The sequence below is a fragment of the Bos grunniens genome, chromosome 9 (genome assembly GCF_055505025.1).
Source record: "Bos grunniens cultivar Pamir isolate PY7600 chromosome 9, Bosgru_T2T1.0, whole genome shotgun sequence".
Taxonomy (NCBI): domain Eukaryota; kingdom Metazoa; phylum Chordata; class Mammalia; order Artiodactyla; family Bovidae; genus Bos; species Bos grunniens.
Genome location: NC_141173.1, coordinates 21,027,399 through 21,050,412, shown reverse-complemented (window position 1 = coordinate 21,050,412; position 23,014 = coordinate 21,027,399). Strand labels below are relative to the sequence as shown.

Below are 23,014 nucleotides of genomic sequence, written 5' to 3'. Positions count from 1 at the left end.
CATATACACACCACCATGTGTGAAACAGACAGCTGGTGGGAACCGGCTGCAAAGCACAGGCAGCTCAGCTCCCTGCGCTGTGATGACCTCGAGGGGCGGTATGGGGGTAGGGTGGGAGGGAGGTCTGAAAGGGAACGGATATATGTATACATACAGCTGATGCACATCGTTGTATAGCAGAAGCTTATACAACTCTGTGAAACAAGTATTTTCCAATAAAAATATATATATATATGGCAAAAAAATTTTTTAAAGAGAGTTTCTTGTATGCTAAGGGGTATTAAGTTGCACAAAATTGCTTGTCTCCAAGTCATCCCAAATAGCTCTGATTCCTGACATTCCGGTTTGTACTTGATTTAGTTATTCTTATGACTTCCTTTGCTATCAACTGTCCTGCCTTCTTTTTGTCACTGTCTGCCTTCAGAGTGCTCCCTGTCCACACGACTGACAACTTTCTACTTCTAATGTGCACCTTAGAACTGTGGGTAAATTAAGAGCAATTAGATTTTGAATGGGGGACTGAAAGTACCTCTGTGAGAAAGAAGTTAAGGAGTCACATGTGCACATTCCAAACTAATAAAAGTGACATTTCATAATCCTCTACAGTATATAAAGGATTGCATTTATTTTTACATTTGTGACCACTTTTAATTCTTACATCCCTGCATCTATTTTGACCATTTGGAAAGCATGTTTGCATAGCACCAAATATCTCTATTCCTCTTTTGAAAGATATCACATAATGACAGTCTACAATAGATTGCAATCTTTTTCTCAAGTATTTGCACCAACCCCCTTCCCTGTAATAAAACTTTAATTTCCTGCCTTTGCCATGTGATTTGCAGTGTCTCCTCTGTCAGAGAAATGTACATCATTACCCTGCGAAATGGCGCTTGGACATATGATACCGTTTCGTCAATGGAATGTGAGCAAATGTGGTATAAACACCCCTGAAAGATTTAAGAGATGTCCTCATTTCCTGCAGCTCTGTCAAGTTTTCAGCTCCACCACAAGACTGCACTCCTACAGCCTGAATCCCAGAAGGGGAAGACACTTGGAGTGGAGCTGAGCGGATGTCCACCAGCCATAGTCAACTCATAGCCAAAGACCATATTATGAGAAGGAACAAATTGCTGCTTCAGTCCACGGAGATTTGGGGATTGTTTGTTATCACAGCACAAACTGATTAGTATCCATGCTAAGCAGGATATTACTAAAGAGTAATGTACTTTTACATTTCCCTTGCAGAAAAAACTGGGTGTAATAGAAGGAGAGTGGGCGTTGGTATCAAGTAGACCTGCCACTTTATCAACTACTTCATCTTGGGAAATATGAAACACTCCCCAGGAAGAATTTTTTTTTCTGCAACTCTTTCTATCAGAGGCAATTTTCCCCTTCCACTCCACCCAGTCAACCAACTTGAATGCAAAAAGACTACAGGACTGCAACAGTTTGAAATATATTATTATATTAAAATCCATGAGTTCACTGTAATACTCAAAAAAAGGAAAGCCAAAAATAAACTTATTAGTCACCACTGAGATAGCCTGGGAACCAAATTTTATTGGAAACTAATGGGAAAAATTACACACTTAAGTATTTCAATATGGACTACATAAATTCTTTTCCAGCAAAACAAATAGTACTGTTTGATGGGGGAAGGTTCTTCTTGACAGGAGAATTCCAGGTAAAGAATATGCAATAGATAATTATTTATTAATATTATACAATTGTAGTTTTACAACCCCTAATAAAATAATGTTTTCAGGAAATGATTAGTAACAAATTCTAAAACCATTTGGTAAAACATTGATGGGGAGCTGAGTATTTACAATGTGACAAACTATTATTGTGTGGGCCGATGCCTTGTTATAAAAAGTGAAATACAACTTTACACTGAAGGCGTCAGATTGTCCATATCATCATGTCTAAAAATGTGACACCCAGACGTGGTGTGCCCCCTGATGTGATGTAATACAAAGTTCACAGGAAACTATGAAAGATTTTCGACAGGAAAGGTGAACCAGCATGTAATCAAGAGTTCAGATGTAACTCTGAGCTTATAGGTAATATGAGGATAGAGAACAAGTAGACTCCGTTTGATATAATCTTGTATTATTTTTCTGTATTAATAATGTTTGATATTTTTAACTATCCATCTACCCTTGTGAAATATAAACTCCAATAGCACAAGGACCTTATATAACTGATCCATCACTCTATTCCCAGGGTCTATTACCATGTTTGGCACATATTGGGTGTTCAGTGGGATTCTCAGGTGACTCAGCAATAAAGAATCTTCCTGCCAATGCAGGAGACAAAAGAGACACAGGTTCATTCCCTGGGTCAGGAAGATCCCCTGGAGTAGGAAATGGCAACATGCTCTAGTATTCTTGTCTGGAAAAGCCCATGGACACAGGAATCTGGCAGGCTACAGTCCTTGCAAAGAGTCAGAAACGACTCAGCAACTGAGCATGCACATGTGGGTGTTCAATGCAAATGTGTTAAATACACACCTGAACAGGTAATTTTAACTTTGTCAAACTTGTTTCCACATCTGTGGAAGGGAGAAGACAATACCGGCCTTAAAGAGTTTATACAGGGTTAAACAAAGTAACAAACAGAGTACCTGGTCCAGTTGGTGGTGCATTATAGGTGTTTGATAAATGGCCTCTATTTCTTTCCTGATCTTCACAATAACATCTGATCTGCATAATAGCTAATATGTTATCAGGCAGGAACTATTGTTCCCATTTAGCAGATGAGAAAACTGAGGCACAGAAGGACAGAGCAGAAACATGACTCTCATCTGGATTTTATCTGAACACAGCCAATCACGCCCAGAAAAACCTGACTTTCACTCTCCAACACCTGCTATGATCCTCACCCATGTTTGCAAGCTTCATCACCGTCATCCATCCCTCCCACTGTGGACCTGCTCGCTCTCCACATTCTGGGACCCAGCCAAGTGCTGCCTACCAGGCCACCCAGCTCTCCTAGGCAGAGCAGGTCTGCTGTCCTGGTGCCAACATGCTGTACAAACACAGGAAACCATGTACGATGTGTTCTGGACCTTCTCCGGAAGGGCTGTGGTGGAGCAGCCCAATTATCCCACCACATCAGACAATGCCCAGGGCTCAGGCTGTGGAACAGGCAACCTCACACACACACACACACGCACACACACAGTGTCAAAGTTGAGCGACTAAGTCAGCATCTCATACACGACTGTGCCGTCAATGATCCACCTAAGGTGCCTTCATCTATGGAGCTCCTTTAACTTATTTGGATTCGAGGGGAATGAGTCAATGTTTACTTGCTTTGATAGATTCACTCTTGATGCCACTGAATCCAGAGATTATTTTCGCTCCTAGTGCCTTCTTAACTCTCTGGTGCAACCACAGCCAATAAACCTTGCAGTCTCTGAAATTCTCCATAACCCGTCTTTCCAAATCTCATTCTTCAGCTCTTTGTGCACCTTACATTCTACTCAGTTTCCTGAACGTTCCTTGGATCACTCCCTTCTCCAAATCCTTGCTCTCTTGAACAATACCGTGCAGAGATGGCCCATGGTATGCATTTATTCACTTACATGCTTTACCTCAAACCTAAAAGTTTGATGAGGCTGGTTTGCAGAAAGAGGTAATAAAATAAATGTGTGTTGGATTTTAAATAGCATATATTGTCAAAGGGAACTGAAATGCTGGGATGTTCCCTTTGTTTGGCCCTCATCTCCAAGTTGCATAAAGTGGGATCCTCAGGGCTGATTCTATAGTCTGATATCAAGACATGTATACCACAAACCCTTATGGGCTTTTGATATACCAGATGTGGTCTCCTTAAAATCAGCTGCATCAGGTCCTACACTCCATGGAGTGTTGAATACCCTTTGCTGACCTGTAATGAATAGACTATCAGGTATTTCTCCAGCAAAGATGGGTTTATTTGGGAGCAACTGAGAACTGCAATTTGAGGTCTGCCTCCCTGATGAGCCACAGGCAAGTCTCCACACAGAAAGGGAACGTGAACACTTTTATAGAGGGAAACGGAAGTGGAAGGGCAGGAGTAAACATGAGTAGTAGCTTTTCATTGGCTGAGTCCGTCTTCATTTTGGGCTCTGCTGTTATCTCAGGGCGTGAGAGCTCCCCCTTCTGGTTTCCCAATTCTGTTTGGTTGAGGTTTCTGTTCACTGGGGATTTTCTTACACTGTTTTTTTTTTTTAATATTTTCATCCTCGTTGGTTTTCTGTTTTAAATACAGCAGCATGTACATGTCAGTACCAAACTCCCAATCTACCCCGCCATCTCATCCTTCTCCCTGGTAACCAAAAGTTCATTCTCTAGGTGTCTGAATCTATTCTGCTTTGTAAATAAATTGATTAGTATCATTATTTTTAGATTCTACATATAAGCGATATCATATGGTATTTGGCTTTCACTGTCTGAATTTACTTCACTTAGTATGATAATCTCTGGGTCCATCCGTGTTCCTGCAAATGGTATTATTCCATTCTTTTTAATGGTTGAGTAATATTCCACTGTATATGTGTTACCACATCTTCTTTATCCATTCATCTGTCAATGGACTTTAGATTTCTTCCATGTCTTGGCTATTATAAACAGTGCTACAATGAACATTGGGCTGCAAGTATTCTTTCGAACCATGTTTTTCTCTGGACACATGCCCAGGAGTGGAATTGTTAAATTCTATGGTGGCTTTATTTTACACTTTAACATAAGTATAGATGCAGATATGCTTGTTTCCTCTCCCCAGTGCTTCCTTTACATGCTGTCCACTCCACCATGGGAATCAGCACTCACCAACAGTCTTACTAACTCTGTGAATGAATCGTCATAGGTCATGTCCTTTAGGAAAAAGGGGCAATCGCAGCAACCAACACAGACTTACTTTAGGCAACAGTTTGATCAACTTTTTATGAACTACTTTAATCTTGGCAATTACAGGAGATGTAAACAAGAGGCAAGGGGGCACTTTTTGCACACTGAAGGTGATTACTACTTGAAAACTAAACCTTACAGGTTAGAAGGACTCAAATGATTGTTTTAGGATATTCATTTCTATATATATGTATAACTGTGACATAGAGAGTTGGAGGTCATTTTGTTTCATTTGTCTCTATGGCAAAAAGGCAAAGAAAATGTAAGCAATGTAATCATTTGAGTCACTTCTTACATTTACTAAAATATAAGAATATAGACTAACATTTCTGAAACTAAAAATGAAACATAATTTGACAAGGATAAGTATGCTTCTGAGGATGATAGGACACAAAATTGAAAGCTTATATTTGCCTCAGAAAACCTGGGTGTTATAGTGGTCATATCCATAGACAAGATGTTAGAAAAATTGTTTGCAAATGCAATGAATATAGTAAGAAGCTGTTGCATTCAATTTGGTCAGTTATTAAGCAGTTTTTGTGCACCTACTGAGATGAAGACAATACATACAAGTTCACATAAACTGCAATTTTAAAATTTAACAATCATGTGGTTTTATTTAGTCATGAAAAAGAAGTGCTAATAGCAAATATTTTGATTAAAGTAATTTTAAACAAAGTCTTAAATTTTGAGTTTTTGTCATCTGTATCTAATATTTCATATGTTAGCAATGTTAAGTAAATTCAGAACTAAAGGTAAAATTCTTTCAAAAAATCAATAATCGTATTTCAGGCATAAAGTAACATGGAACTACGTTAACTTCTTTATAATTCTCACTATCCTTGTTCTGTTTCCCCTCCATTCTTCCTTCTGCATAGTTACCCAAAAAATCTTCCTAAAACACAAATTTGGTATTAATCTCCTATTTCAAACTTTTCCATGGTTCTCAATGACACGTAAGTCAGATTTTATTTTTAATTTTAATTTTTAGTTATTTTTTAATATTGTTATTGAATTAGTTATTTACAAATGTGTTAGTTTCAGGTTTATAGCAAAGTTATTCAGATAGATGATAGATAGGTAGACAGATATTCTCTTCAAAGTTCATTTTTAAATCACGTTGCTCTTGAAAATATGTGGGTTACTTTCAAATGTCTTTTGATATTGATTTCTAACATAATTCCACAGTGATAAGAGAACAGACTCTGTGTGATTTCAGTACCTGTAGACCATGAAGTTTTTGCACCCTGTTTTCTGTCCCTGAATATGTTCCAGTGTCTTCTGGTTTATGATCTATGGAACTTGAATAGAATTTGTATCCCACTATTGTGTGAAAATTGTATAAATCTTTATTATGTTGAATTGGTTTACTGTTGAGGTCCTTTAATGGACCGGAACCTGGTGGTCCGGAGTCGACGGATAAGAAAGTAAAGGAGAGAGAAATAGGCTGATATTCCTTGGTTGATGCAGAAAGCCAATAAAGCCCCTGCACGGGGCTTGCTCTGTTCACGAAGGCCTCAAGCGCCTTCTCGAGAGGGTCTTAGAGAGCCTCTGCGTTCCAGGGGATCAGCCTGAAAAAGAGAGAGAGAGAGAGAAAGAAAGACACGGGGACCAGAGCTCTCATTAATCAACATGGTATGGGCATATAGACTGTCTTACAAGGTAGTTATTCTCAGCAAAGATAAAGATTAAAATTCCAGACTTACAAAACATAGGCGATCCATATTAGAGAGAGAGTTGTAAACAATCACTTTTACCGTATGGTTCACAAGAAGGAAGAGGGTACTTATCACCATATAGAAAAACTAATGAAGGAAATGCCTGGATTCCTCAGCCCCTGGGAGAGGCTTGCCTTTCCTCTTAATTCCTGAATATTCAGGAATTAATAAGGAACAGAGAATTCCTGACAGATCCAAAACAGCGCACAGGAAGCCTCCTGTTAAATGCTTCCTGACGGTTTACAGGTCCACTACATCCTTCTACTTTTGTGTCTGTTCATTCTATTAATTTATGAGAGTTTGATATTAAAATTCCAACTAAAAATCTTAAAAAATAGCTATAATATATAGTGGAACTATATGTAACTTTGTACTTTCCAAAAGAAGATTCCCTTTAAAAAAGTCCATTTTTAAATTGCAGCATAAAAATGTCTTCACAATCTAACTGGCACTTAACCCTTCTAGTCTCATTTACCTCCAATCCAACCCCTCACACCAAAAAAGAAAATATTTTTCCAGCTCACTGAAACCTGTAATTCCTAAACATTTTATGATAGGACTATCAACTTACCTAAATATTACAATCTATAGAGTAGTGGAAAATATTATTTCTTTATTTTGGCTTTTAGTACTACATAGAGGGAAAGCTTGCTTCAATCACTCTTAGAAAACCGAGTCTGGGCTTAGATGACTCCAGCAGAGACATCCGTGTTCCGCGTATCTACATACATGAGATTAGGGGAGGGCCTTGCACACTGTTCATTAGACAGACTCTCAATGTGCTTACATGACTATCAGATAGTAAAATTCTTGGTAACATTTTGATGAAAAGGCTGAAAATTATAGATCAGATGATTACCTGTGACCTAAATAAAGAGGAGGGGCTTAGCAGGTGGTGCAGTGGTAAAGAATCTGCCTGCCAATGCAGGAGACACAAGAGACATGGGTTCAATCCCTGGGTCAGAAAGATCCCCTGGAGGAGGAAACGGCAACCTGCTCCAGTATTCTTGCCTGAGAAATCCCATGGACAGAGGAGCCTGGTGGGCTGCAGTCCATAGGGTTGCAAAGAGTCAGACAGGATTGAATGACTGCACACACATCCACAAGTAAGTAGTAGTTTGTTTTGTTGTTGTTGCTCAGTGACCCAGTTGTGTCTGACTCTTCGCGACGCCATAGACTGCAGCAGGCCAGGCCTCCCTGTCCCACACCATCTCCCAAAGTTTGCCCAAGTTCATGTCCATTGCATTGGTGATGCCATCCAGCCATCTCATCCTCTGACACCCTCATCTCCTGCCCTCAATCTTTCGCAGCATAAGGGACTTTTCCAATGAGTTGGCTGTTTGCATCAGGTGACCAAAATACTTGATCTTCAGCTTCAGCATCAGTCCTTCCAATGAGTGAAAGTGAAAGTGAAGTCACTCAGTCGTGTCCGACTCTTTGCAACCCCATGGACTGTAGCCTATCAGGCTCCTCCGTCCATGGGATTTTTCAGGCAAGAGTGATGGAGTGGATTGCCATTTCAGTCAGGGCTGATTTCCCTTAAGATTGACTGGTTTGATCTCCTTGCTGTCCAAGGGACTCTAAGGAGTCTTCTCCAGCACCACAGTTCAAAGGCATGAATTCTTTGGAGCTCTGATTTCTTTATGGTCCAGCTCTCACAACCGTACGTGACCACTGGGAAGACTGTATAGCCTTGATTTACGGACCTTTGTCACCAAGAAAATGTCTCTGCTTTTCAACACACTGTCTAGGTTTGTCATAGCTTTCCTGCCAAGGAGTAATCATCTTCTGATTTCATGGCTGCAGTCACCATCCACAGTGATTTTAGAACCCAAGAAGAGGAAATCTGTCACTACTTCTACTTTTCCCTTTCTATTTGCCATGAAGTAATGGGGCCAGATGCCATGATCTTAGTTTCTTTAATATTAAGACTTAAGCTGACTCTTTCATTCTCCTCCTTTATCCTCATAGAGGCTCTTTAGTTCCTCTTCGTTTTCTACCATTAGAGTGGTACCATCTGCATATCTGAGGTTGTTGATGTTTCCCCCACCTATCTTAATTTCAGCTTGTAACTTATCCAGCCCAGCATTTCTCAAGATGTGCTCACCACATAGGTTAAATAAACATTGTGACAGCAGACAGCCCTCTCATACTCCTTTCTCAATCAGTTGTTCCATACAGGGTTCTAACTGCTGCTTCTTGACCCGTGTACAGGTTTCTCAAGAGACATGTATGATGGTCTGGTATTCCAATCTTTTTAAGAGCTTTCCACAGTTTGTTATGATCCACAGTCAAAGGCTTTAGCATAGTCGATGAAACAGAGGTAGATGTTTTTCTGGAATTCCCTTGTTTTCTCTATGATTGAGCACATCTTGGAAAATTGATCTCTGGTTCCTCTACCTTTTCTAAACCCAGCTTGGACTTATGCAAATTCTTGGTTCACATAATGCTGAAGTTTAGCATGCAAGATTTTCAGCATGACCTTACTAGCAAGGCAGATGAGTGCAATTGTCCAATGGTTAGCACAGTCTTTAGTACTACTCTTCTTGGGAACTGGGATGGGGATTGACCTTTTCCAGTCCTGGGGCCACTGCTGGCTCTTCCAGATTTGCTGACATATTGAGTGAAACACTTTGACAGCATCATCTTTTAGGATTTTGAATAGCTGGAGGAGGGAATGGTAAACCACTCCAGTACACTTGCTGTGAGAACCTCATGAACTGTATAAAAAAAGTTTGTTTTTACAAGCCAAGAAAGCCAAAGTTTAGCAAGTGTTATTCTAACTTTATCTGTTTAGTAATAACATGAATGAGAGGCTCTTTCTGGTTTTCACTCCACACCCTTAGCATATTGGCTTTTTCCTCAGGTATCTAGCTTCATGAACAAAAATGGAGGCTTCAGGCACATATTCACAGTCAAAAAAATAAAAGGGGGTGCTCCTAGCCATATCTATATCTTATCTAGATAAAAAATCATTATACAAAAGCCACTCCTCCCACCCCAGCAAATTCTGCTTACATCTTATTGATAAATACTTGGCCAAATATTCACCCGAATGTGTAAAAGAGGAACCAGAAGAGATGATCTGGCTTTCTGACCTCATTAATGGCAAGGGAGAATGGGGTTGGCATTAGAAGGTGGTGTCTTTCTCAGTGCTTTTCAGGAGCTGGGAAAGGTGATACTTAAACATCTCGTGTCCTGGCCAATGCTCTGTCTGCTGGGCTCAGTTGACTTTATACATTTTCTGGGACAATCGGGGTTCCTCTTAGCTCTGATGTCTCTTTGGACCCCAACCATACAGAGGTCTCACTGAGACAGGAAACAGGCAGGGCACAAACTTTAAAAGAATGACACAGCTGGAGGACATGACATAAACTCATTAGAACCACAAAGGTCCAAGATGGCAGATGAGTGGCCTTCCACTAGACCTTGATCCCCAGTGCACGCTCATTGTAACACATCAGCAAGCCCCAGGACACACGTATAGGTGCCACAAGAGTCAGTTCCAAGGCCGACTATAAAGGTCAAAAAGTGGGCAATGACCCAATTTCTGGAAACCCCTACTCTTCCTCCTGGCTTCCCTGGTGGCTCAGACGGTAAAAGCGTCTGCCTGCAATGAAGGAAACCTGGGTTCGATTCCTGGGTCGGGAAGATCCCCTGGAGGAGGAAATGGCAATCCACTCCAGCACTCTTGCCTGGAAAATCCCATGAACGGTGGAGCCTGATAGACTACAGTCCATGGGGTCGCGAAGAGTCGGACATGACTGAGCAACTTCACTTTCACTTTTCCTCCTAAATAGTTGGAATATTCCTCCCACTCATTAGTCTATGAAGTTGCCCACCCCTATAAGAATTGAAAACCCCATACCCTCCTGCCTCTCCTGCCTTTCAAGATGGCACACACTCTGTCTCTGCAGTGTGTTTCCTGCCTGAATAAACCTCCTTTCACATCACTATGGTTCACTCTTGAGTTCTTTCCTGCACAAAGCCAAGAGCCCACACTTGGCGGCCAGCCCAGGGACTGGGACACGATCTGGGATGTGACCATCCTCTCGCACCCCACTCTATTTCCTGCAACATGACTATGTTATCCCCCTGGTCCTTTCCCAGATGGTACAATCCAAACCATTTGCTGTAGACTTCTTCATTTCTATTGCAGCAACTTCCTCTATCCACATAACACAGGCATCAAGAATGTTCGATAAAGAAGAATAATATAGCCCCCTTCTGCTTAATCACCCTCTGCTATCATGTTTATCTACAATATGGAAATGTCCCTCAACTGATCTGGAGGCAAACTACAAGTTATCTCCTTCTAGAACAGAGCTTCCCTCGTAGCTCAGTTAGTAAAGAATCTGCCTGCAAGGCAGGAGACCCAGATTTGATTTCTGGGTCAGGAAGATCCTCTGGAGAAGGGAAAGGCTACCCACCCCAGTACTCTTGGGCTTCTCTTGTGGCTCAGCTGGTAAAGAATCCATCTGCAATGTGGAAGACCTGGGTTTCATCCCTGGGTTGGGACGATCCCCTGGAGGAGGGAAGGCTACCCACTCCAGTATTCTGGCGTGGAGAATCCCATGGACTGAATGGTCTTATGGGGTCACAAACAGTTGGACACAACTGAGTGACTTTCACTTTCAGAACAGAACTAAGTCTCCCTGGTTCTTGAAGTTCCATATCTTCTCCAGTATTCAAAGATATTCTTTCCCCACTAGCTCAATTCCATTCTCACAACTAAGCTTAACACTGGTTAAAGTAATCTCTTCTATACACTCAGAAAAACAGCTATGGTAGTCATCAGACTCAGTCCTTGATGTTAAATAATAACCAAAATAATTTTTAAAGTCTTTATTCTCTCAATTTATTGCCTGTTGGCAAAATTCTATTTTGAATGCAACAGTCTAATTTTTCAAAATGGTACCCTGCTATAATTTTACATTTTTACCTACAGTCTGTATTTAAGACATGCTATGTATACAAGCCTCTATTTCACACATCTCTTTCTATATTTGGAGATAATCTTATGCACCCTGAAAAACTCTTTTAAATTTCACCTCCTCTGTGAAACTATTAACAATGCTGAGGGGTTTTTCTACCCCCGCTTAAGATCCCAAAGAATTTTAACAGTGTTATTTACAGGGCTTTCACCTTATAAGTATTGGATTAATATTCTCTTTCCCTTTTAGGGAAACCTACAGCTTATTTAAACTTTGTTTCCCTAAATCCATGTGGGGATTCATGAATATGTGTTGAATAAATGCCCGATAGCAGGCTTGCTTTTTATGACAATATATTTACTCTTATACTAAGACAATCCAAACTGCAGGTTTATTGTTACTACTCTACTGAATGCTTTGGCAGCATGGTTCAGAACCACTCATGCCAAGCACTGGTATTTTCCAGAGCAGTCTGTGGAAATAACCTTTGGATGTAAGCTTCCTTTTAACTTATTTAAATGATTTTAACATATCCACCCCTAATATTACTAGATGAGGAAAGGAAGATTTGGGTATTGCTTTATTTTCCTTAGTGGTTAAGAGCATTTGAAATAATATTTGATTTGATATGAAACTGAATTTCCAAACTTCTGAAAAATCCTACTGTCTCAGAAGTTGAGACCTATCCAGTGTTCATATTATAGCTGGCCCTGAATAAAATACTTAAAACCATCACAAAGTTTAGTTTAAAAAATATATATATATAAATACACATGATTTGCTATATCTATATATATATCATCTATTTATACCTATATATCTACTTATGGCATGGCAACCATGCTCACTCATGTCCAACTCTTTCTGAACCTAAGGACTGTAGCCCACCAGGCTTCTCTGCCCATGAAATTTTCCAGGCAAGAATACCGGAATGGGTAACCATTCCCTTCTCCAAAGGACGTTCCCAGCCCAGGGATCGAACTTATGTCTCTCGTATCTCCTGCATTGGCAGCAGACTCTTTACCGCTGTGCCACCCGGGAAGACCATGTATATACTTACAGGTGCATACATATCACTAAGCAGTTACAAATACTTGTCTAAGCTGTTGCTGCACTTCAATTTTTGTTTCTGAAAAGGAAGTTTCAAAGCAGTAGTAATACTAAAGAATACTCATTTATGGATACTCATAACACTCATTTATGGAAGCCCATGGGATTCTCTTGCCTGGTAGGGGCACGAGCCACGGGGTCACAAAGAGTCAGACGTGACTGAAACCACTTAGCACAGAACAGCACATACTCATTTATACACTTGGCTGTGCAGCAGAAATTAACACAACATTGTAAATAAACTGTATTTCAATCAAATTTAAAAATTAACAATACTCATTAATCTCTTCTTTGGAAACCTAACAAGGGATGTGTATCCACCTCCATTTTTGCAAAGGGCCTGACTTTTGAGAAGCTGCATTTAGCAGGCTCCTCCGCTTGTTAACCTGCAGTTTTCTTCAGCTCTCTTTGAAACAACAATCTCCCAGCTGCAGTGAAGCATTTAGCTTAGAAACTCTCAGCCCACGATACTTTCTCTATGATTCCCAAGTTTACCGACAGGGAACCTGCAGTGTTCTCACAGAAAAAGCCAAAAGTTGCTTGAAGAGTTCCATTGTAAGTCATATTTTCCATTTTTATTTTCTTTCTGATCCAGAGCCTTAGATCAAGACTAATTTCTTTGAAGCTGGTGGTTTTGAGAACCACCGCAGCATCTGACACTCTGGAAAAACCCCTACAGTGCATACATTTTCACCAAACACTTTAAATGTTTTGTGGTTCTACATATTACGCTATACTTGAGTTGAGGAGCCATGGGACATAGTTTAAAAGTTAAAGGATAGAGAAGTATATAGAACAGAAAATGATAGTCCCTCCTTCGTGTTCCGGTCTATGCCGCAAATCCCTTTTGCCTTGCCGGAAGGAACCTTGCTACGTCGTCTTCCTGTACTTTTCCCTATTGACTCACGCGGAAGCAGCTTTTCACACTTTGGCTGATGGGGGAGATGAAGCTCATTATATCTGGGTCAACATCTGGCTTCCATTATATATGAGATACTACAGAAAACGAAGAAGTACAAAAGCACATTATCTCAGCCTTGATTTCTTCCTCTCATCATAAACACACTCGGAAACACACATATGCGCACACACAGAGGCATTTGTACCGAAATGGTATCATTTTATACACATGGTTCTGTGACACATTTATCTTACTATTTCCTAGTCCTCTTACCATGTCAGAACATGCGACTGTGCCTCATCTTTCTTAATGACAATCTCAAAGCACAGCTTTTCCCAAAACCTATTAATCATTTCTATATTGATAGATGCTTGGGTTGTTTATACCTTTCCTGTTACCAAAAAAAAAAAAAAAATTCTCAATTCTTGTCTTTTCACATGTGCAAACAGTTCTGGAAGGCGAGTTTCAAGAAGTAAAACCTAAAGGTGATGCAGTCTTTTATTTTTGATAGATAACCACAAAATAGCTTTTAAAAGACTGCAGTAATTAATTACGTTCCACAATGTATGAAAGTTCAAGAGTCCTCATACTCTCATCAATGCTGAAAAATAAAGGAGAAAACTTTATATTATAGATATATGAAAAATAAATTATGAAACATGTATATTGTTGTTTGCATCTCCAATTTGAGAAGAAACATTTTTGAAGTGTGTTTCTTACGTTTTAAAACCATAAACTTTGATATAAACAGACCACATCATTTCCCAATTAAATGAAGTTATAACTGTGTTAGTTATATTGAAGAGTTAGCTCCTCCAAGAAAGAGAACCCAAAATATAATGAGTTACAGAATATAGAAATTCCTTTCTTTTTCATGTAACAGAACTGCAATGAACAGCTCAGATGGACAGGACAGGTCAACTACGTGCAGTCATTCAGAGACCACACTCCTGCCCCCTTGTTGCTTCTCCATCCTCCAGAACACAAAAGAAGCTGGAGCCCAACCATATCTAGAAAGAGTCTGGAGGAGATTTGCCCAATGTTTTCATTTCCACATCCTGACACATCACTTCTGCTCACGTTCTGTTGACAAGAGCTTGGCTATCTAACTGCAGCAGGGCTGGGAAATGTGGTCCTGCTAAGAGGCCTGGAAAGTGAAAGTGTTTGTTGCTCAGTCATGTCCAACTCTTTGGACCCCATGAATTGTAGCCCACCAGGCTCCTCTGTCCATGAAATTCTCCAGGCAAGAATACTGGAATGGGTTGCTATGCCCTCCTCCAGGGGATCTTCCCAACCCAGGGATGGAACCTGGGTCTCCTGCACTGCAGGCAGATTCTATATCGTCTGAGCCACCAGTCCCAAAAGGCCAGGACCCAACCACAATTCCATTTTCATGACAGAAGTGGAGAATGGATTTGGTGGAGCTATCAGTCTTGCCTCGCTTATTACACCCCCAGATATCATAGTAGTGATTCAAGTAACTAAACTAAATTAAGGAGAAAGCATTTCCTAAAGTCAAATCCAGAAGATAGAACTGCTATATTCAAAAGGTAGTGTTTTTATATGCATGTGCTTTACATACACACAGACTTTGATATAAACAGAGCACATCATTTCAAATTACTCAGAAATTTTCTTCCAATGATTTTTTTTGTTGAAATGTTTACTACTATGAGGTTCATCTTATGCCATCTGAAGGTAAAGAATCCACCTGCCAATGCAAAAGGTGCACGCTCGATCCCTGGGTCAGGAAAATCCCCTGGAGAAGGAAATGGCAATACACGCCAGTATTCTTGTCTGGCAAATCCCATGGACAGAGGAACCTAGCAGGCTACAGGCCATGGGGTCCAAAGAGTCAGACACAACTTAGTGACTAAACAACGATGTGGTCCATCCTACGCCATCTAAAGGTGCTGCCGACTAGGCTTCTTGACTTTCCCTGATCAATAGGAATTGAGAAGAGCCCAGACAAGAAACTTTGCCAGGTCTTTCCTGGGGCTTCCACACTGGCTGCAGGAGGCGGGAAAACAAGTAACAGGCTCCCTTGCTCCTTCCCCAAGATGAGGCGCGTTCATTCCTCACTTGGGGTGAGGGTAGGGGTGTGTCCAGGGGTCGGACTGGAGCAGTAGCTTAGGTGGTTTTCCCTCACCTTTGTGGTGCTGAGTGGAGGGGGGCGTGCACAGTACCCTGTTTTATGCCCCTGACACCCATTTTGCTCCAGGCTCTTTAGAAATGGCAGTTGGGTTTTATATATCTATCTATCTATCTTTGGGTCCAGAATTTGCCCCACTTGCACATGCAGTCAGTTATTTTTAGTTCTATACAGTTTCTTTGTATTTTGTAGCTTGAGAAGAGGTGTGTCCAAGTGCAAGCTTTGCAGCACTGCAGCAAAGGGTCCAGGTCCCAGCCTGTCTCAAAAAAAAAAAAAAAAAAAAAAAAAACCTAGTCATTTATCCTTATCTGCAGAAAAGTTCTCTAAAAATTGCAATGACTCACAAGGGAAGTCCCAGGACATCCCACTCGTCACCCGTTTTTCTTCAATCTGTGACAGTTTCTTCTCATGACTGTTCAATTCTGGGCCACATTTCAAACACGAATTTGCAATAACTTATCATTTTGAAAAATAGACTCAAACAGGCCTGCAAAGAATTTAGAGTCTAGAAGAAAAGCCACCAAAAGTATGCTCTACTTACAGCAAGATGTCAGTTTCCATGCAGGGTCTGGGCTAGGGAGAGAATTGAGGAAGCCGTAATCCTCTCTGGCTGGACTCAAGCCTGCCCTGGAAGACAGGCCTAACTCCAGTCTTGCTGGCACACTGAACACATTTCACTAAAGGCACACAAAAGGTCCTTTATTGTTTTCTGGAAGATGATAAGACCAGCTGAATTGTTTAATGCCTTTTTTGGCAGTAAGAGACGGAGTCAGGGAACTTTGGCAACTTGAAGGGAGCAATAAAATGGCCATGTGAAACGGGCACTTTGGAAATATAGTAATGACAGTAATATCAGATGCATAAATGTGATCAAGATTTACTGCTGGAGATGTTATCAGAGCTTCTGATGCGCTGTCACTCTCTACTGAGCCTGGCAGGCCTGTTTACTTTTAGAGGAGGAAGGACTCAGAAATAAGTACCAATCAAGGTAACTTCAGGACTTGAGCCTGCAGCCAGCTTCATTCTGACCTCATAAACAAGGGATTCTGTGGAATGCATGTATGAGCCAAGGACCATATAAAAGGTGATACAATGACTAAATTCTCAACATAGAACAGAGGAGTAGGTAGTTTACCATTAAATTTACCAGATGGCTCCTTTAAGCATGGTCATAAATAATAAGTGAACGTTATGTAAAAAGAATCAAAGGAAGAGAATGAATGGACAACGACTTCAGCATGTTTCTTTCTCCTTTTTTTTTTTTTTAATAGGACTTCTAATGTTTTAAAGAAACGTTGCTCATTTTTTTTCTGGAGATGCTCACACCTCCATCCTCTGCCCCTTGTAGATTACACTGATTAGTCTCTTTCATGCTCATAACCCTCCCACATGCCCAGGTTTGTTACCTAAAGATATATTTTACTCATGTGTTTGGCTTGGTCCATTTCCCTTTCCAAAAATGTGTCTCTGGGACTTGCCTTCACTAGTAATCATTCTCTTTCCAGTTGAATGCCACTCACCTGTGACAAGGACTCATTAGTTGCTTATTGGGAAGCATGATACAAAAGGAAAAGTGTGTCCAAGCCAACTGCCTGCTCAAGGATCTGGCTTTAATTTTCTCGCTATCCCAACTCCAGGCTTTCTCTAGGAGACCAATGATAGGGTTCTGAATGGACTATTGGTCTGATGGCTTTCTAATAGGGGGATGGTTCCAAGAGAGTGAGGATGGAGAGGACCAATCTTCTGTACACGTATGACCCAAGCCAAATTACAGTCCAGAGGGTCAGTGATGACAGACAACACATTAGCCTGCACCGACACCTGTTCATCTGACACACCCTTTTCTGAACTCAAAAGGTCTATCTCCTTTGAAATATTTATGGCACTCAAAGTAAAGGTCATTCCATTCTGGTCTTTCACTTCACATGATGATTAAAACTGACACTTTAAACAACGAAATCAGTTTCCAAGACGGAGCGTCAACACACAAAGACATGTCCTTTCTACCAGAGGAGAAGTAAATAAAATGTACATATCGGGTCCTGAAAGGTATTTTTAAATGGGATTCTTATACAAATATCCAAATGATCATTTCTCTGGAGCCTCTTCAGTTAGTGCATAGTAACCATATTGAACATATTGCCTTATTCTATTATGCCATGGCCTCTTGACTGTCAAATTCTGGAGCATTCAAAACAAATGTGCAAGTAAAACTGAGAGAGGTTAATATTACGACAGCACTTGCCACTTACTAAGAGCTTCTGTGTGCTGATTCTCAGAGACATGTTAATGATTAAACTAATTAAAATAATTTTGTGATTTTTTTTACCTGACACTTTAGATTTAATTTTTGTAATTTAAAAGAAAAAAAAATAAGTGTAAAAGGAATCTGTCATTTTGAAATAAAGGTAGTAACGGATTTCTTTTCTGTTCTCAATGTTTTTTGCAATATGCACTCACCTGTGGTCTTATGTCTTTTCCCATCAATCTACTGAAATTGCTGTAAACATGAGTGTTAATGACTTCTTTGTTATTAAATCCAAGTGACATTTCTCAGTCCTATTTAACCTATTTTACCTCTTACCCATACATCCAAACAATATTTACCAAATATCTACTAAGTGTCAGGCACTGCTTTAAATGCCAGGCATAAATGTTGAAGCAGAGTTTATTCTGGAATAGAGGAGTTGGCTACTAATGAATTATAGAAAGTGTGTTAGCCACTCAGTCATGTTCGACTCTTTCGTGACCTCATGGACTGTAGCCCGCCAGGCTCCTCTGTCCATGGAATTCTCCAGGTAAGAGTACTGGAGAAATCATTATTCAATTGTTGGCTCAAAAAGAATATATATGGTACGCACTAAAAGAATATCTCTTTGCGACCCAGTGGACTCTGGCCTGCCAGGATCCTTTGTCCATGGAGTTCTCTTGACAAGAATAGTGGAGGGGGTTGCCATTCCCTTCTCCGGGGACTCTTCCCAACCCAGGGATCAAACCTGGGTCTCCTGCATTGTGGGCAGATTCTTTACTGTCTGAGCCACCAGGGAAGCCCCCAAAAAATATAGTTGGAAAATATAACTTGTTAAGAAATGTCAACAAAATTTCCCTGAGGAAATGACTTTTAAGCTGAAATTTAAAATCTATTTACTCAAAAATAACTGTGCACAGCTATGTAGCCTACTTATCTTCCTTTTAGAAATTATCAACTAACCAATACATTCACAGATAACACATAATACTGCTCAATACATCTTAACTGGGATAACTTAAATTGATAAACTGAGGCTAGAACATAGCACTGTGCCTGGTACATAACAGATTAGTGGGTAGGCTGGGCCTGACTGGTTTACAATAGCTTACCTAGCATAGATAGGATAACCAACGTGTCTCTCTCCGTCATCATTCTTTGGCATGCCAGCTCAGATCTATTCACTTGGCAGGCACAAGGCTTTAGGAAAGAGAAGGGAAGCCTGCAAGGTCTCCTAAGGTCCAGGCTTAAGAACTCACACACGTCACCTCTCCCACAGAATACAGACCCAAGCAAGTTACAAGTGAGCCCAGATGTAATGAGTAAAGGAAATTGGTAGAAGAAGCTGCAAGGTCGCATTACAAGGTCACAAAAAAAAGTTGGAATAACTTGTGGCCATTTTTGCAATCTATCACAGTGAAAGTGAAAGTTGCTCAGTCGTGTCTGACTCTTTGCAACCCCCATGCCTGCCAGGCTCCTCTGTCTGTGGAATTCTCCAGGCAAGAATACTGGAGTGGGTAGCTATTCCCTTCTTCAGGGGATCTTCCCAACCCAGGGATTGAACCCAGGTCTTCTGCATTGCACGTGGATTCTTTACTGACTGAGCCACCAGGGAAGCCCCTACCACAATGAGGGAGGTATTATTTCTCCCTATGTTATAGATGACAAACTAAGGCTAGAACATAACACAATGCCTGGCACAAAATAATACTCACTATTATAAAAATAAAAGAATACTGTCATGAATAAGTTGAATAATTAAATTAATGCATAGTTAATGAGAGAGATGATTAAGGTCTGGACTGTCTGTTTCCATGGCCTGATTCTTTCTCATTACTCTATTCTGGCTCCTGAATATAAAAAATCAAATGAGATATAATAGTTGAGGAATGACATGACGGTCTCCAGCTGCAGATTCCTGTTGCTAGCCATGAGACAGCTACATATGAAGCAGTGGCTTTAAAACACCGGATAATAAACAGCACAGAACTATGATCCCTAAGAGAAGGGAAACACATGAGGAAAACTGTACAAGTGCTCCAACTAGCTGCCTAGAAGTTTCCAGGCTGAAGTACAGAGCGGGGAAATCCAAATAGAGCCTGGCAGTCTTCCTAAGTTTGAGATTAGCATTCAAGAAAGTCAAAATAGATAGAAATTGTAGAAAAGAGTACTGGAGAGGAGAAAAAGCTCCAAAGAACTACAGAAAAATACAATTGAGTCTATGACTGAGCACAGTTCTGGGAATGCAAAAGACAAAACTACCCAAAGCTGGGGGGAAAATCACTGAAAAGCAGAAGGTAAACAAGTTGTAGAGTTCAAATAGGTCTGGAAATAGTTCATATTCCTGCCAGCCAGAGTAGAAAAATTTTATAATATACAGGAAAATGAGTAGAGTCCCCTTAGGGCTAAGTTAGCTTGAGACAAGAGGCTTTGGACCTCAGAAAGCCTCAAAAGAATTAAGCTGTTTTCAAATAACTACACATTAGAACAAAACCAACACTCTTTAAAGACATTTTTAAAAAATCTAACAATGAAAAGAATAGCAATATTCAAATGAGCAAAAAATTACCAGCCTGCAAGGATCAGGAGAAGGAAGTGGCAAGGCACTCCAGTACTCTTACCTAGAAAACTCCATGGACAGAGGAGCCTGGTGGGCTGCAGTCCATGGGGACACAAAGAGTCAGGCACAGCTGAGCACACATGCAGGGATCGGGAAAATATCTGTCCCATAATCAAGGGAAAAATCAATCAACAGAAACAGATCCATATACAGAAGAAGTGATAAAACTGCCAAGACTTTAGGACGGCTGTTATGAATGTTATAAATGTTTCATGTATTCACAAAGTAGAGAAACACATTAAAATGATGAAGAGAAAAATGGAAGACATAGAAAATCACCCAATAGAATCTCATTAAAGAAAAGAAAAAAATAGAAGTTCATGAGATGAAAAAAGCAATATTTGAAATTGAAAAAAATATATTGGATGCAATTAACAATAGATTATAAAAAAGATCAGTGAATCCAAAACATGGGAATATAAACTATTCAAAAGGAAGCTAGAGAGGTAAAAAGACTAAAAAGGATACTTGCCCCTACCTGGAAATAGAGCATTAGTAACCTGTGAAACAATATGAAGTGGTCTAGTGTATGTGTAATTGAAACCATAGATATGGGAATGTAGGGGGAAGAGAAAATATTTAAAGAAATAATGGTTGAAATTTTTCTGAATTTGATTAACCCAATTAACCCAAATATCCAAGAGGTTTAATGAATCCAAAGCAAAGAAAGAGAATCTCACACAACAGCACATCATACAACATTACTGAAAATCAGTGATAAAGAAAAGAAAAAAGAACTTAAAATTAACCATGATGGAGAAAACATGTTTTTCCAAACAAAGATATGAATTATAACAGAATTTTTGTCAAGAAGTATACGAGCCAGAACACAGTGGTATAAGATCTTTGAAGCACTTAAGAATTCTGTAGTGAGCAAACATATCTGGCAAAAATGAGGCATAATTTTTTTTTCAGATTTAAAGGAAAGAAAGAAAAAAGAAAGAAAAATAGCTGGAAAAATTCTTTGTTACCAAATGAGGCATAAAGATTTTTTTCAGATTAAAAGGAAAGAAAGAAAAATAGCTGGAAAAATTCATTGTTACCAAACATACACAAAAACAAATATTAAAGGAAGAGCTTAGACAGAAGGAAGATGGTAACCAATGGAAACTAAAATCTACAGAAAAGAATAAAGAATACTGAAAATGAACTATGGTGCTAGAGAAGACTCTTGAGAGTCCCTTGGACTGCAAGGAGATCCAACCAGACAGTCCTAAAGGAAATCAACAGTGAATATGCAATGCAAGGACTGATGCTGAAGTTGAAGCTCCGATATTTGGCCACCTGATGCCAAGAGCTGACTCATTGGAAAAACCCTGATGCTGGGAAAGATTGAAGGTAGGAGGAGAAGGGAGTGACCAAGGATGAGAAGGTTGGATGGCATCACTGATTCAAAGGACATGAGTTTGAGCACACTCCAGGAGATAGTGAAGGACAGGGAAGCGTGGCATGCTGCAGTCCAGGGGGTCACAAAGAGTAGGACATGACTGAGTGACTGCAAAACAATTTGCATGTCTCTGTGTGTGTGTGTGTGTGTGTGTGTGTGTGTGTGTAGCCTTCTCAGGTGGCACAGTGATAATCAGAAAATGGTAAACCAGTGGCAAAAATATGGTAAATGTGAAATCCTTTTAAAAATTATTTTTCTTATTTATTCAGTTCAGTTGCTCAGTCATGTCCAACTCTGTGACCTCGTGAACCACAGCACACCAGGCCTCCTTGTCCATCACCAACTCCCAGACTTTACCCAAACTCATGTCCATTGAGTTGGTGATGCCATCCAACCATCTCATCCTCTGTCATCTCCTTCTCCTCCTGCCCCCAATACCTCCCAGCATCAGAGTCTTTTCCAATGAGTCAACTCTTTGTATGAGGTGGCCAAAGTATTGGAGTTTCAGCCTCAGCATCAGTCCTTTCAATGAACACCCAGGACTGATCTCCTTTAGGATAGACTGTATGGATCTCCTTGCAGTCCAAGGGACTCCCAAGAGTCTTCTCCAACACCACAGTTCAAAAGCATCAATTCTTTGGTGCTCATCTTTCTTTATAGTCCAACTCTCACATCCCTACATGACTACTGGAAAAACCATAGCCTTGACTAGATGGACCTTTGTTGACAAAGTAATGTCTCTGCTTTTTAATATGCTGTCTAGGCTAGTCATAACTTTCCTTTCTAGGAGTAAGCATCTTTTAATATAATGGCTGCAGTCACCATCTGCAGTGATTTTGGAGGTCAAAAAATAAAGTCAGCCACTGTTTCCACTGTTTCCCCATCTATTTGCCATGAAGTGATGGGACTGGATGCTATGATCTTAGTTTTCTGAATGCTGAGCTTTAAGCCAACCTTTTCACTCTCCTCTTTTACTTTCATCAAGAGGCTCTTTAGTTCATCTTCACTTTCTGCCATAAGGGTGGTGTCATCTGCATATCTGAGGT

General features: G+C 40.2%; 1 protein-coding gene across 1 annotated transcript in view; it reads right to left on the bottom strand.

Annotated features, from left to right (window-relative positions):
• Positions 1-4,920: 4,920 nt before the first annotated feature.
• The window catches only part of BCKDHB (branched chain keto acid dehydrogenase E1 subunit beta), a 331,336-nt gene continuing 313,242 nt past the window's right edge, over positions 4,921-23,014 (bottom strand). The window contains exon 10 of the mRNA XM_086316301.1: positions 4,921-6,469. Within this exon, the coding sequence (XP_086172427.1) occupies positions 6,416-6,469 (54 nt within the window). The 3' untranslated portion in view covers positions 4,921-6,415. The remainder of the gene's footprint in view (positions 6,470-23,014) is intronic.